Below are 15,000 nucleotides of genomic sequence, written 5' to 3'. Positions count from 1 at the left end.
ACGATTGTCCATTCCCTTCCTTATTCTCTGCAGGCTGCTGTCTCCAGGTTACACAGAGGTACATTACGCCGAAAATGGGCAGCCGGTGATCGTCTCCCCCGAACACACGGTGAGTAGAACGAGTTTTGTGAAGCTGCAGATAAGATTTGAGATCAAGCGCAACCTGCCTAAGTTAACCACGGTGTTAGAGGGAAAAAATGATTTATAGGTAGTTCTCAAGTTACAACCATTCATTTATTTTTTTTAATTTTTAATTTTATTTATTTTTATATGCCGCCCTTCTCCGGAGACTCAGGGCGGCTTACAATGCGTTAAGCAATAGCCTTCATACTTTTGTATATTTTATACAAAGTCATCTTATTGCTCCCACAATCTGGGTCCTCATTTTACCCACCTTAGAAAGGATGGAAGGCTGAGTCAACCTTGAGCCTGGTGAGAATTGAACTTGCAGTAATTGCAGGCAGCTGGATGTTAAATGCTGCCTTAGTAGGAGGCATTAGCCTCCTACGCCACTCAGGATCCTTTAGTGACCAAAGTTACAAGGGCACTGAAAAAAGTGACTTATGTGACCGTTTTTCACACTTATGACCGTCGCAAGCGTCTCCGTGGTCATGAGATCAAAATTCAGACAGCTGGACAACGGATTCGTATTTATGACGGTCGCGTTTTCCCAGGGGCATGGGATCCCCTTTGGCCACTTTCTGACAAGCAAAGTCGAGAGGGAAACTGGGTTCACTTAACGACAGCCGTGTCACTAACTCAACAACTGCAGTGATTCACTTAACGAAATGTGGCAAGAATAGTTGTAAAATAGGACAAAGCTCACTTAACAAATGTCTCTCTTAGCAACAGAAATGATGGGCTCGCTTGCGGTCATAAGAACGAGGACTACCCATAGTCCTCGACTTGCAACCGTTCATTTAGTGACCAAAGTTACAACGGCATTGAAAAAAGGAGCATGGCCATTTTTCACACTTATGACCATTGCAGCGTCCCCAGGGTCACGAGACCAAAATTCGGATGCTTGGCAATGGACTCGTATTTATGACGGTCGCATTGGCCCGGGGTCACGTGATCGCCTTTGGCGACCTCCTGACAGGCAACGCCCACGGGGAAGCCAGATTCACTTAACAACGGTGTTACCAATTTAAGAATTGCAGTGATTCGCTTAACAACGGCAGCCAGAATGGTTGTAAAACGGGCCAAAGCTTACTTAACAAGTGTCTTGCTTAGCAATGGTAATTATGAGCTCAGCTGTGGTCGTAAGTTGAGGGCTACCTCTATTTGCAAGAATACAGCACACCACAGAGATGGACTTCACATACGCTAGGAACAGGTTCGCCCAGCACCGGAAATGTGAGTGTGCATGCACGTTACTTTCATGCATGTGCACACCATCCGTGCATGCGTGTGGAATCACAGAACATGACAATTCGCTTGCGCGCGCCGTCCACACATACATGCGATGTCAAACAACATGGCAATTCGCTCGCATGCGCCATCCGTGCATGGGTGTGGTGTCAAAAACACAGCAATATAGGACAGGATTGCGCCACGCAGATTGCTACTACCAGTTCGCCTCGAACCGGCTGAATCCCACCTCTGGCACACCACCATTTTAACGAACCTCTAAATTGCTTTCTAAACTCTCACCCCCGTACTTCCACCTGTCAATGAACAGCTCCGAATCCTGGCTTCTAAACTACGGGGACTTCATTCGAATTTGCTGTCGTAAGAGCAATTCCACTGCAGAGGTGGAAAATGTAAGCTTCCTGGGGCCGTGCGTGGATGGAAACCGGTTTTTGTTGAGCGTGCCCGACACGGCTGGCTAACTGCTCTTTTAGTCAAAGGGGAAGAAATTATCCGGCTGATGTTAAAAAAAATCGGCCTTTGACTTTGTTTGGTTCTTGTGATCCTGTGGAGCCATAATTCCTTCTGCCTGCATAAATGTCTTCTTTGTTTTAAACAATCAGATGGCAGCCTCAGTTAATTAGCTGTTCTGGGAAAATCTTTATTTTCGTAGGTGGGTGAGGCTAGAGGGGAAAGGCAACGATTTTCGTGGAACTTTCTGTCATTTGTTTTGGCATATAAATCGCAATAAATAAATAAATTTGTTTTGGGTTTTGCGGTGGTCGGTTTGGCCTTTCGCTTGAATAAGGAAGCGGAAAATCGACCCTCGTCCCACCTCCTCCTCTGGCCAAATTGTAAATTTATCTCTCATTTTTCTCTCCCTGACTTAACCAAGGTGCTTTTTTTTTTTTTCCCCAAGAGGCACTTTCTTTGTTCTTCCTTGAAGACGTTTCGCTTCTCGTCCAAGAAGCTTCTTCGGTTCTGGGTGAATGGTGGAGAATGGAAGGATTTATATTCCTTGCAGTCATCTGGTCGTTAGTGCTCTCTCTGAGAGTCATTGCCACTTGGAGGTTTTTATCTGTGTCCTCGGGATCACCTGAATAATGCAAATGGGTGTAGAACCTTCTTTGAACTGTTGAAAGGACTGTGTTGTAGGCCGGAGATAGGTGGTGTTGTATCTCTCCCCCCCTCTGTTGAGAGAGGGCTGTTCAATTTTGACACAGATGATCTCTTTGACCCCCTCTTTCAAACCAGCAGTCCAAAATATGGACTTTGCTGTCTTCAAAAGAGCGGCCTTTGTCTTTCAAATGCAGAGGGACTCTGAATCTTGTCCTGCTGGGTTCGTTCTCCTATGTTGTGCCATGCGTTTGTGAAGTGGCTGTTTTGTTTCTCCAATGTACAGATCTGCACACGTCTCACTCCATTGTACTGCATTTACCACGTTGCTCAGTTTGTGACTGGGTGTTTTTTTTTATCCTTGGGGTGGACAAGCTTCTGCCTTAGCGGGTTTCAAGTGTGTATTTATGTTGTGTGGGTTGAAAATCCTCCTGAGTTTTTCAGATATTCCTGCAACGTGTGGAATGACATCATTGCTTTGTTTATTGTTCTCTTCTTTGTGGTGGAGATGCTCCTGCTGGGACTTTGTTTGGATTTGATGATGGCCCAGTTGGGATAGCCACAAGGATTGTGTTTACAACACAGTCCTTTCAGCAATTCCAAGAAGCTTCCACACCCATTTGCACTACTCGGGGCACAGATAAATCTCCAAATGGCCTCAGCGACTCTCAGAGAGAGTACTAATGACCAGAGGACTGCAAGGAATATAAATCCTTCCGTCCTCCACCATTCAGTCAGAACTGAAGAAGCTTCTGGGATGAGAAGCGAGACGTCTTCAAAAGAAAAAAACCAAGTCCAGTTGCCTCCTGCAAAAGGGACAACCATGATCTGGATGACCGAGAATCTTCAGAGACACCTACTTAACAAGATGCTTTAACCGAAGTTTGGGTGAAGAGCAGAGTTTTAAAATTCATTTCTTGGGACCTGTTAGTCGGGGAATCAGTGGACGAGCCAAACAAATGCAGCAAAGATTATTTAGTTGTCGGAAAAGAGTTGTTTTAGATCAGTGTTTCTCAACCTTGGTAGCTTGAAGATGGGTGAACTTCAACTCCCAGAATCCCCCAGCCAGCAGCGCTGGTTGAGGTTGAGAAACACTGTGTTAATCTCTGCTCTTGTGGGTATTTTATTTCTGGCCAGGAAGTGCAGTGATCTTTTAGCTTTTGGATTGTCTCTTTTGAATGGTGTGTAAATGTGATCCATCTCTATGTGCCCATTGATGGCCGTTTTGTCTGAGTGCTGCTGGCTGGGGGATTCTAGGAGTTGAAGTCCACCCATCTTCAAGCTTCCAAGGTTGAGAAACACTGTTTTAGATGCTGCATTAACTAAAATTGGGATTAGTTCAACTAATAAACCATCAGCTGGGATGAAATTAGCTTGGTTATTAATTTTAATTAGGTTTGAGATGCTGTACAAATCCTGAATGATTCTGCAGGCAAAATTCACAATAATCTTACCCAGCGGACAATATTGCTCATGTAGGTAGTCTTTGACTTGCAACGGAGCATTTAGCGACCATTCAAAGGTACGATGACGTTGAAAAAGGGGACTTATGACCGTTGTCCACACCTACGACTGTTGCATCCAGTTTCAGCAGGTTTTGACCAGTTCTGGAGAACCGGTAGTGGAAATGCTTAACGCATTGTAAGCCGCCCTGAGTCTCCGGAGAAGGGCGGCATATAAATCAAATTTAAAAAATAAAAATAAAAATTTTGAGTAGTTTGGAGAACCGGTAGTAAAAATTCAGACTGGCCCCGCCCCCATCTATTCTCTGCCTCCCGAGTCCCAGCTGATCGGGAGGAAATGGGGATTTTCCAGTATCCTTCTCCTGCCACGCCCACCAAGCCACGCCCACAGAACCGGTAGTAAAAAAATTTGCACCATCCCCAAAATCACGTGATCGAAATTCAGACGCTTCGCGACCGGCTCGTATTTATGACAGTTGCAGGGATCCCCTTCGGCGACCTTCTGATGGGCAAAGTCAACCGGGGGAGGGGGGAGAAAGCCAGATTCGCTTAACGACCGGCTTTGCAACTTAACCGCTGCAGTGATTCGCTTAACAGCGGTGGCAGGAAAGGTCATAAAATGGGGCAAAACTTCCCTTCACCGTAGTCTCACTTAGCCACAGTGTCAGCACTTCAAACTACATTCGTTCCAGTGCTGACATAAGGAGGAGAAGAGGGGGCAGCTGGCAAGAGGACGCTTGACTTTTCACCTACTTATTTTCCCTGAAGATAATATCCCCTAGGAGATGGATTGGGAGGGGGGACATTCCTGGGAGCTGAAGTAGTAGATATGGGGAGAGTGATTTGGAAGAGGGCCAATGAGACGCAGAGAATTGGGGAACGGAAAGGGAAGGTTTGGGGTCAGGAAGTCAGTGTTGGCTTCGACATAATCGGGGACAGGTTGTCGTGCTTAATAAATGAAAGATTTCATCAAAGATTATCTGTTTGGAAATGCAATTTATTTGAGACGACCTCGAAACCTGACAGATAGAATATTTTGGGCTGAATTGTGGCTGTAAGTCTTACCTGCATTTTCCATGTTGTTGTGGCCTCTCTTTGCAGGAACTCTGTTATTTTCACGGCTACGTCCGAGGACACGTGGATTCCTGGGTGGTGCTCAGTACCTGCTCCGGCTTCAGGTAAGAAGAGAATACGGAAGAAAAGAGGGACCTCGGAGGTCTTCTAGTCCAGCTTAGGCAGGGGACCCTGTACATTTCGCACAAATGGCTGTCCGGTCTCTTCTTGAAAACCTCCAGTGATGGAGCAACCTACAACCTCTAGTGGGAAGTCGTTCCGTGGATTAATTGTGCCGAAGAGGCAAGAGATTTGCTTTCCCTTGCACAAAAGCATGAGGTTCGTTTGCTTATCCGCTAGTTCATTTGTACAATAGGCCCCGGATCCTTCCTTAGAAGGCCTGTTGAAGATTCGGTGCAGTGAATATATTGTTTGGAATGGAATGGAATGGAATGGAATGGAATGGAATGGAATGGAATGGAATGGTATGGAATGGAATTGGAATAGAATAGAATAGAATAGAATAGAATAGAATAGAATAGAATAGAATAGAATAGAATAGAATAGAATAGATGGAAGGAATGGAATGGAATGGAATGGAATGGAATGGAATGGAATCAATAGAATAGAATAGAATAGAATAGAATAGAATAGAATAGAATAGAATAGAATAGAATAGAATAGAATAGAATAATAGAATAGAATAGAATAGAACAGAACAGAACAGAACAGAAAAAATGGAATGGTATGGTATGGAATGGAATTGGAATAGAATAGAATAGAATAGAATAGAATAGAATAGAATAGAATAGAATAGATGGAAGGAATGGAATGGAATGGAATGGAATGGAATGGAATCAATAGAATAGAATAGAATAGAATAGAATAGAATAGAATAATAGAATAGAACAGAACAGAACAGAACAGAACAGAAAAAATGGAATGGTATGGTATGGAATGGAATTGGAATAGAATAGAATAGAATAGAATAGAATAGAATAGAATAGATGGAAGGAATGGAATGGAATGGAATGGAATGGAATGGAATCAATAGAATAGAATAGAATAGAATAGAATAGAATAGAATAGAATAGAATAGAATAGAATAGAATAGAATAGAATAGAATAGAATAATAGAATAGAACAGAACAGAACAGAACAGAACAGAAAAAATGGAATGGTATGGTATGGAATGGAATTGGAATAGAATAGAATAGAATAGAATAGAATAGAATAGAATAGAATAGAATAGAATAGAATAGAATAGAATAGAATAGAATAGAATAGATTGTAATGGAATGGTATGGTATGGAATGGAATGGAATGGAATGGAATAGGAATACGAATAGGAACAGGAACAGGAACAGGAACGGAATAGGAACAGAACAGACACACAGAACAGAACAGAACAGAACAGAATATAATAGAAATAGATAGATGAGGGATGGGATGGGATGGAGCAGAGTAAAACAGAACAGAACAGAACAAAACAAAACAAAACCGGAACAGAACAGAACAACAGAACAGAATAGAAACAGGAATAGAACAGAGTATAATAGAAATAGATAGATGAGGGATGGGATGGAGTAGAGTAAAACAGAAAGAACAGAACAAAACAAAACCAGAACAGAACAGAACAACAGAACAGAATAGAAACAGGAATAGAAACAGGAATAGAAACAAGAATACTGTAGATAGATGATGGATGGGATGGAATGGAATGGAATGGAATGGAATGGAGTAAATAGAGTAGAACAGAATAGAACAGAAGAGAATAATCTTTGATTTCTAAAATCTCAGATGACGATCTTCTGGTGGCCTCCTATCCAATCTCTCTCTCTCTCTCTCTCTCTCTCTCTCTCTCTCTCTCTCTCTCTCTCTCTCTCTCTCTCTCTCTCTCTCTCTCTCCTCCTTTCTTCCCCAGTAATTCTTTCTGTGGTGCCCAGAATATCTTCGCTGGTCTTTCATTTGGGGCTGTGCATTCTCAGCCCCACCACCACCACCACCGCCCCTCTCCCCCCCCCCAACTTTCTTCTGAGCATCCCATTCCCAGGACTCCTGCAACTGTGGATGACTTTGAACTGTATCAATGCTTTTCCCAGACCCTGGCGGGGGAGGGGAGGGGGGCTTGGCTGTCCCTGCATGAGGACCTTCCCCCTTTGAATCCCCCCCACCCCACCCTCAGCAAGGAAGAGGGCTTCCGCAGGACCCAAAATAGCCCTGCCAGCCTCTCTCTTCTCTCTCCGGCTGAGCCAGGAATGCCGGCCAGTGAAGTCATCCTCCAGCTATGCAGCCCCACACGCGGACCCCCCAACCCCTCCCTCCCTCTCTCTCACGGCCAGTCCTCATTCCCAACTCCTGATGTCAGCCGGAAGCCTTGCCCCCCTCCACCACCATCCCTTGTGGACAGGGCCACGGAGAGCCACGGAAATCTCTCTGCTTTCCAGGCTCGGCGGGATCCGAATTCAAGTCTCAGCTGCCTAGCCAGACTTTCCTCCTTTTCGTTACTCGGAGGTTGCAAATGCTTAAGCCAGGCTCCTCCGAGCTGGTCCGTGTCCTTCCTTAAGGCCAGGGTTTTGTATTGTGTTTGGATAAGGACACGGACCCATTCCCAGACGGGCCTGTTCTTAATTTGCAAGGGAGGGAGACACTGCAGGGAGGATGCCGGAGCCCTTAGAGCAACTCCAAGGAGCTTTTAAGGCCCTAAAACGGCATTTCTCAACCTCAACAACTGAGCTGGCTGGGGAAATTTTGGGAATTGAGGTCCACCCACCTTAAAGGGCCCAAGGTTGAGAAATGCTCCATAGGAAAATACAGGTAGTCCTTGACTTATGACTAAAATTGAGCCCAACGTTTCTGTTGCTAAGTGAGATGTTTGTCTGGAGGAGGAGGAGGAGGAGGAGGAGGAGGAGGAGGAGGAGGAGGAGGAGGAGGAGGAGGAGGAGGAGGAGGAGGAGGAGGAGGAGGAGGAGGAGGAGGAAAAAGACTGTGGGGTCCTTGATGTTCTCTGAGCTTGGTTATTTTCTTACAGACATTTCATGGCCCAACTAGGTAACATCATCAGTCGTAGAAGGGAGAGCGGTTCGGTTTCTGTTTATATACTTGTGGCTTCTCCTGTCAGTATGGGTGGGAGTGTGTTCATAGTGGTTCCTGAATTAGGTTGCCATTTACTACTGTATTAGCTTGTTTGCCTGAGTTGGTAGTTCCTTGATTGAGGTATTGCTTTCTGCTTGATTGTTTCTCGGGTGTTAATCCCTGCTTATCTGCGTATTGATAGCTGGCGAGGAGTTGTTTGGGTCTTTTGGTTTCCTTTTTAGTCTTTTGATTGTCTCTTTGCAATGGTGTGTAAATGTTGCTTATCTGTATGGTCTCTTTGGAATGGTGTGTAAATGTTGCTTATCTGTATGGTCTCTTTGGAATGGTGTGTAAATATTGCTTATCTGTATGGTCTCTTTGGAATGGTGTGTAAATGTTGCTTACCTGTATGGTCTCTTTGGAATGGTGTGTAAATGTTGTTTATCTGTATGGTTTCTTTGGAATGGTGTGTAAATGTTGTTTATCTGTATGGTCTCTTTGGAATGGTGTGTAAATGTTGTTTACCTGTATGGTCTCTTTGCAATGGTGTGTAAATGTTGCTTATCTGTATTGTCTCTTTGGAATGGTGTGTAAATGTTGCTTATCTGTATGGCCTCTTTGGAATGGTGTGTAAATGTTGCTTATCTGTACGGTTTCTTTGGAATGGTGTCTAAATGTTGCTTATCTGTATGGTCTCTTTGGAATGGTGTGTAAATGTTGTTTATCTGTATGGTCTCTTTGGAATGGTATGTAAATATTGCTTACCTGTATGGTCTCTTTGGAATGGTGTGTAAATGTTGCTTATCTGTACGGTTTCTTTGGAATGGTGTGTAACTGTTGTTTATCTCTATGTGCCTGTTGATGGCCAATTTGTCTGAGAGCCAGGCTTCTACGAATTTTCTAGCATTTGTGGGGGACTTCGACTGGCCTAGTGAAATTAAAGAGTTTTCATCCTGTGTTCTGGCTGCCAGTCGGTGTTCATGGATGCGATTAAAACGGTTTCTGTTTGAGTTCCAGAGTCTGGCTTTGAAATCCAAGGCGGTCCTGTCTGCAGCACGAAACACGTTTAGCATGGTTAGGAGGACTATTTTTAATTTGGGACCGTTGCGGTTTGAACTCAGGATGAAGAATTTCAAGCCTAAGTGGTTTTGCATTTGAGTCATCGAAAATAGAAAATTTGCTGCCAATTACATGCCAGCTTTGGGTGAGGTAAAGCTAATTTGAGAAATGACTGTTTTCTATTTTTTCCAACGTGGCTATTTTCTGGATTTGGTGAGGTGAAGGTTGGACCCCAGATAAATCTTGGGAGGAACTGGGTTTATTTCGCTTGCAGAAAAGAGACCGTGGAAGGGGACACGAGGGCTGTGTTCGAATACAGGTAGTCCTCGACTTACGACCACGATGGAGTCCAAAATTTCTGTTGTTAAGTGAGACATGGGTTAAATGAGTTTTGCCCCATCCTACGACCTTTCTGGCCACAGTTGTTAAGTGAATCACTACAGTTGTTAAGTCAGTCACTGTTGTGACCCAGGCTCACTTAGTCATTACAAGACACAATTGGTCCCAAACAAAACTGTTTTATTATAACAATTGCTGTAAGTCGAGGACTATCTGTGTACCTAGTCTGCGGGCTTTGTTTCTGCTTAGTAAGGGCGACGTTTTCAGTAATGCCTCAGAGCATGGGCAGAGCGCAGCTGCCGTCTCTGCCGAGATCACTGGAGATTTTTGAGAAGAGATTGGACTGTCATTTGTTTGGAATGATATAGGGTCTCCTGCTTGATGAAGGGGTGGGACTAGAAGACCTCCAGGGTCCCTTCCAGCTCTCTCCTCTCCTCTCCTCTCCTCTCCTCTCCTCTCCTCTCCTCTCCTCTCCTCCTCTCCTCCTCTCACCCCTCCTCCTCTCCTCTCCTCCTCTCCTCTCCTCTTCTCCTCTCCTCCTCTCTCCCCTCCTCCTCTCCTCTCCTCCTCTCTCCTCTCCTCTCCTCTCCTCTCCTCTCCTCTCCTCCTCCTCTCTCCTCTCCTCCTCTCCTCTCCCCTCCTCCTCTCCTCTCCTCTCCTCTCCTCCTCTCCTCCTCTCTCCTCTCCTCTCCCCTCCTCTTCTCCTCTCCTCTCCTCCTCTCCCCTCCTCTCCTCCTCTCCTCCTCTCTCCTCTCCTCTCCTCTTCTCCTCTCCTCTTCTCCTCTCCTCTCCCCTCCCCTCTCCTCCCCTCCTCTTCTCTCCTAATCCTATCCTATCCTAATTTTTTTTTTTTAATTCTCCAACCAGCGGGCTGATTGTCCTGGATCGCAACAGCAGTTACTACCTGAAACCTCCAGCCAACACCACCACATCGGCAGCTCACACCCTGTTTCGGGCGAAGGACTTGTTGGTCAAAGGGGGCTCTTGCCGACAAGGGCACCTGCTACCCAACAGCCTGGCTGACCTCACTGGAATCTTCCAGCCATTGAAGCGAGTAGGAGGATCCTGTGTTCAAATCCTGCCCGGGCTAGGTTGGAGGAGATGCAGGCCAATCTCACAGCTAGACAGATGGTAGAAGTTGCAGATGGAGAAGTTCTGCTCCTCGAGTTACAACCGGAATTGAGCCCCAGATTCATGTGGCGAAGGGAGACACCGATTCAGTGAGGTTTGCTCCATTTTACGACCGTTCTTGCCACTGTCGTTAAGTGAATCGCTGCAGTTTATAAGTTAGGAACCACGGTCGTTAAGCGAATCCGGCTTCCCCCTTGACTTTGCTTGACGGAAGGTCGCCAGAGGGGAATCACGTGACACACACCCCCCGCCACCGTCATAAATATGAATCGGTGGCCGAGCGTCCAAATTTTGACCATGGGGAGGCTGCGTTCCCCGGTTCGTAAGAGTGAAAAACGGTCGTAAGTCACTTTTTCCCCCAAAAAGGGCCGTCGGAACGGTCACTGAATGAACATAAGTCATAAGTTGAGGACTTCGTTGGGTGGAGTTTGTTAAGGATCTTCTTGGCTCATAACTGATGTTATGGGTTATTGAGCAGAGTACCCCTTGAGTATGCACATGAAAGCGGCTGAGAGTGAATAACCACAGTTAATATACTGACACTCTGAGCTGTGGTAGTCTTTTACTTTTTAGAAAAAAGTAAAGCAAAGTCCAAAAACAATCCAAGTCATACACAGATAAGGCGATAGTTAAAATATCAATTCAGGGATATTCCAAGTACAAAGTCTTCTTACCAGTTGTTGTCATTACACAATAAAAACAGTTCTTCTTGAGTTTCAAACAGGAACAAGTTCAGTATTAAAACATTCCATAAATTGTAGAAAAGCAACAAGTAGCAATGATCAAACAGTGATCATGCAGAGAGATCCGGTAGAGAGTAACAGCAAATAAGCGGATAAAATGGGGTAGTGTCCACAAGCCATGATTCAGGCTTCCCCTGAAGTACATTGGCTACAGAGCTTAGCCAATCAGGATACAGGATGGTGCAATACAGTCTTAAAGCAATATAATACCTTTTGACAAACATGTATTGATAGTTTATATATTGCCTGACCAACTAGTTAGGCAGTAGCCATTTCCTAACAGAGTTAGAAGAGAGACAGGAAAGAAGGCGGAGAAATGAAAGACAAGATGGCTAGTAATATTCTCTTCCTTTCCTTCCTTTTCTCATTCTGTCAGGCAGGGACTTCCTGATAGACCATCCCAAAAATAGCCCACCATGGAAGTTGTGACATTTTATGATTGATGGGAGCTGGGGGGGGGGGGAGAAACCCCTCCCAAAACGCTCCTCTGATTAACAGCCCATCCTTACGTTACACTGAGGGGAGGAACAGGTAGTCCTCGACGTACCACGGTTCGCTGACTAACTGTTCCAAGTTACGACGGCACTGGAAAAAAAAGAGACTCGGGACCGTTTTTCACACTTACGACCGTTGCTGATTTACGTGATTTACGTTCGGATCAGGGGTGGGTTCTAAATTTTTTTTACTACTGGTTCTGTGGGCGTGGCTTATTTTGTGGGTGTGGCTTGGAGGTCATGTGACTAAGTGGGCGTGGCTAGCTGGTCAGAGTCATTCCTGGAAGGTCCTCGCACTTACGACCAGTCCTCGCACTTACGACCCGACTCATTTGCTTGCTTTTAACACTGATCAGCTGTAAGGCGGCCCTTTGAAGCCCCCCGGCAAGAGTCTCTGTAGTCATCAGCTGGGACTCAGGAGGCAGCCATAGATTGGGGGTGGGACCAAATAAAAGGTAAGAATAACGTGGGGGGGGTGGGAGGGCGGGGGGGGGAGAACCGGTTCGGTGACGTCATATCGTCACCGCTACTGGCTCGGCCGAACCGGACCGAACCGGGAGGAACCCACCACTGATTCGGATGCTTGACAGCCGACTCGCGGATGGTCGGGGTGTCTCTGGAGCCCTTTCGCGACCTTCTGACAAGCCAGGTCAAGGAGGGGCGAATCAGATTCACTTAACAACCAGGTTACTGACTTAACAACGGCAGCGATTCACTCAACGAAAGGGGTGAGGAAGGTCGTAAAGCAAGGCAGAGCCCGCTGAACAAATCTCTCACTTAGCAACATCCATCTGGGGCTCCCCTGCGGCTGTACGTTGAGGATTGCCCGTCCGTCCGTTTGGGTTTCTCCCAAAGTCGAGAAAGAACTTGCATCCCTCAACGTGAAGTTGAATGTCCATATTTGGTCCTGGCAGTGAGTTTTTGGGGAAGGGCCGGGATGAAGACCAGTTTTGGGGTCTCCCTCAAAACTGCCCTCTTGGTTCCCCTGATGACCCAAAACCATTTTGTCTTGCAGAAAAGAAGGGATTCTTGGAGAGCCTTGAAGTATATGGAGCTCTTCATCGTGGCAGATTACTCCATGGTGAGCATTCTTTCTCTTCCAGCTGGAAAGGACACGCGTGTCTTGGAATGAACCCAGGGCCAACTTCTGAACTTCCCAGTTAGTCACACCAGCAGAGGCTTCATCCTGTCATCTTCAAGTCTGAGTGGGACCATCAGAGAGAGAGAGCAGCGAATAACAGAATAACAGTCGGAAGGGATCTTGGAGATCTTCTAGTCCAGGAGTCAGCAGCCTGACGCTCTGGAGCCACATGTGGCTCTTTCACCCCTCTGCTGCGGCTCCCGGTTGCTCAAAATAGGTGTCACAACTGCCAGTGTGTGACATCTGTTGGCACGCTATTTATCGAGCTTTTCGACCCCCAGTAGGCCAACCATGGATAAATCCAAGAAAAGAAAAGTTTCCGAAGAAAACAGAACGTTTAATTCAACTACATATGCTAGTTTTGTGGCCGCTCAAGAAATAGTCAGGCACGGGAAGGGTTTTTGTGGCTCCCGGTGTTTTCTTTTCTGTGGGAAATGGGTCCAAGTGGCTCTTTGAGTGTTTAAGGTTGCCGACCCCTGTTCTAGTCCAACCTCCTGCTCAAGCAGGAAACCTACTACTATGTCAGACAAAGGATTTGTTGTGGCTCCGTTACCTGAGCCTGTGTCATCGGCAGGAGAGGACTCCAAGAGTGAAGGAGAGGAGTTGGCAAGGCCTCCCTCTCCAGGACCCTCCTCTCTGGCAATGCCTTTGGTCTCCACCGAAGGGCAAGAGATAGGGCCGGGGGCCAAGCACGTCCACGCAGCCACAGATGGACAGTGATGAGGGTAATGAGTCTTGGCTGGATCCACGCCAGCGTTGCAGAGATAAACGCACGCAACAGAAGAAAAGGCGTGCCCGAGATTAGGCTGAGTCACTGGACCACACCCCACAGGGTATAAAAGGGAGCGTGGTGGCCAGTCAAACCTTGTGACCAACAAAGCTGAAAGCTTCCACGCCATTCTGCATTGCCGGACTTTTGGCTATAGACTTTGCTGGATTATCTCTGGACTTGATTGACTCTGTAATTATTGAGCTGTTTCTTTTGATGTACCAGAAGTGGGGAGAAGTTATCTCTCCTCTTCGTAAGTAATAAACTCTTGGCAGGCAGCCACTAGGTTGTTGCCAAGTTCCGTTATCATAAGGAAAAGGATTTTGCCGGCTGGTTTGGTCTTTAACTCTTGAACGTCTGTTGGTGTGTGTGCGTGTGGTTGGGGACAGAACAGGATTGTCCAATCTCTTTCTGAAAGCCTCCCGTGTTAGAACCCCCTGAAGGCAAGATCTTGAGAAGTTGTGAGTTCTCGCGGTCAGCTCCTTGAAGAAATTTTCTAACGGTGAGGACAATTAACCGGTGGAACTCCTTGCCACCAGAAGTTGTGGGTGCTCCATCACGGGAGGCTTTTAAGAAGAGATTGGACAGCCACTTGTCTGAAATGGTTAGAGGTCTTCCTGCCTGAGCAGAGGGGGTGGACTAGAAGACCTCCAAGGTCCCTTCCGATGTGTGCCTTTGCACGCTGGTGACCGTGGAAGAGATAATTCACCTTTTTGGAAGAAGGAAAGGTAACAGTAACAGAGTTGGAAGGGATCTTGGAGGACATCTAGTCCAACCCCCTGCTCACGCAGGAGACCTGTACTAGGGATTTGAACCGCTGAACTGCCGACCTTTCTGATCGACAAGCTCAGGGTCATATCCACTGAGCCACCTAGTCAGGTTTTGCACTGCAGTTGTCTTCCTTTTTCTCACTCATTGTTCTTTCACAGTTTAGAGCTCAAAATCAGAATTTGGGAGTCACCAAACAGCGGATTCTGGAGATTGCTAATTATGTAGACAAGGTAATTGTCAACTTCCTTCCTTCCTTCCTTCCTTCCTTCCTTCCTTCCTTCCTTCCTTCCTTCCTTCCTTCCTTCTCTCCCTCCTGATTCCTTCCTTCCTTCCTTCTCTCCCACTCAATTCCTTCCTTCCTTCTCTCCCTCCTGATTGCTTCCTTCCTTCCTTCTCTCCCTCCTGATTCCTTTCTTCCTTCCTTCTTTCTCTCCCTCCTGATTCCATCCATCCATCCTTCCTTCCTTCCTTCCTTCTTTCTTTCTTTCTTTCTTTC

General features: G+C 46.2%; 1 protein-coding gene across 1 annotated transcript in view; it reads left to right on the top strand.

The window, feature by feature from the left end:
- Window positions 1–15,000, top strand: part of ADAM33 (ADAM metallopeptidase domain 33) — a 75,675-nt gene that overhangs the window by 39,504 nt on the left and 21,171 nt on the right. The window contains 5 exon segments of the mRNA XM_070949178.1: window positions 34–109; window positions 5,031–5,107; window positions 10,323–10,509; window positions 12,839–12,904; window positions 14,663–14,734. Of these exon segments, the coding sequence (XP_070805279.1) occupies window positions 34–109; window positions 5,031–5,107; window positions 10,323–10,509; window positions 12,839–12,904; window positions 14,663–14,734 (478 nt within the window).

The sequence above is a fragment of the Pituophis catenifer genome, unplaced genomic scaffold (assembly GCF_029215685.1).
Source record: "Pituophis catenifer annectens isolate HBS135680 unplaced genomic scaffold, rPitCat1.0.hap2 SCAF_8, whole genome shotgun sequence".
NCBI classification, from domain to species: Eukaryota; Metazoa; Chordata; class Lepidosauria; order Squamata; family Colubridae; genus Pituophis; species Pituophis catenifer.
Note: the sequence above shows the minus strand (reverse complement) of the source record. Positions and strands in the feature narration are given on the sequence as shown.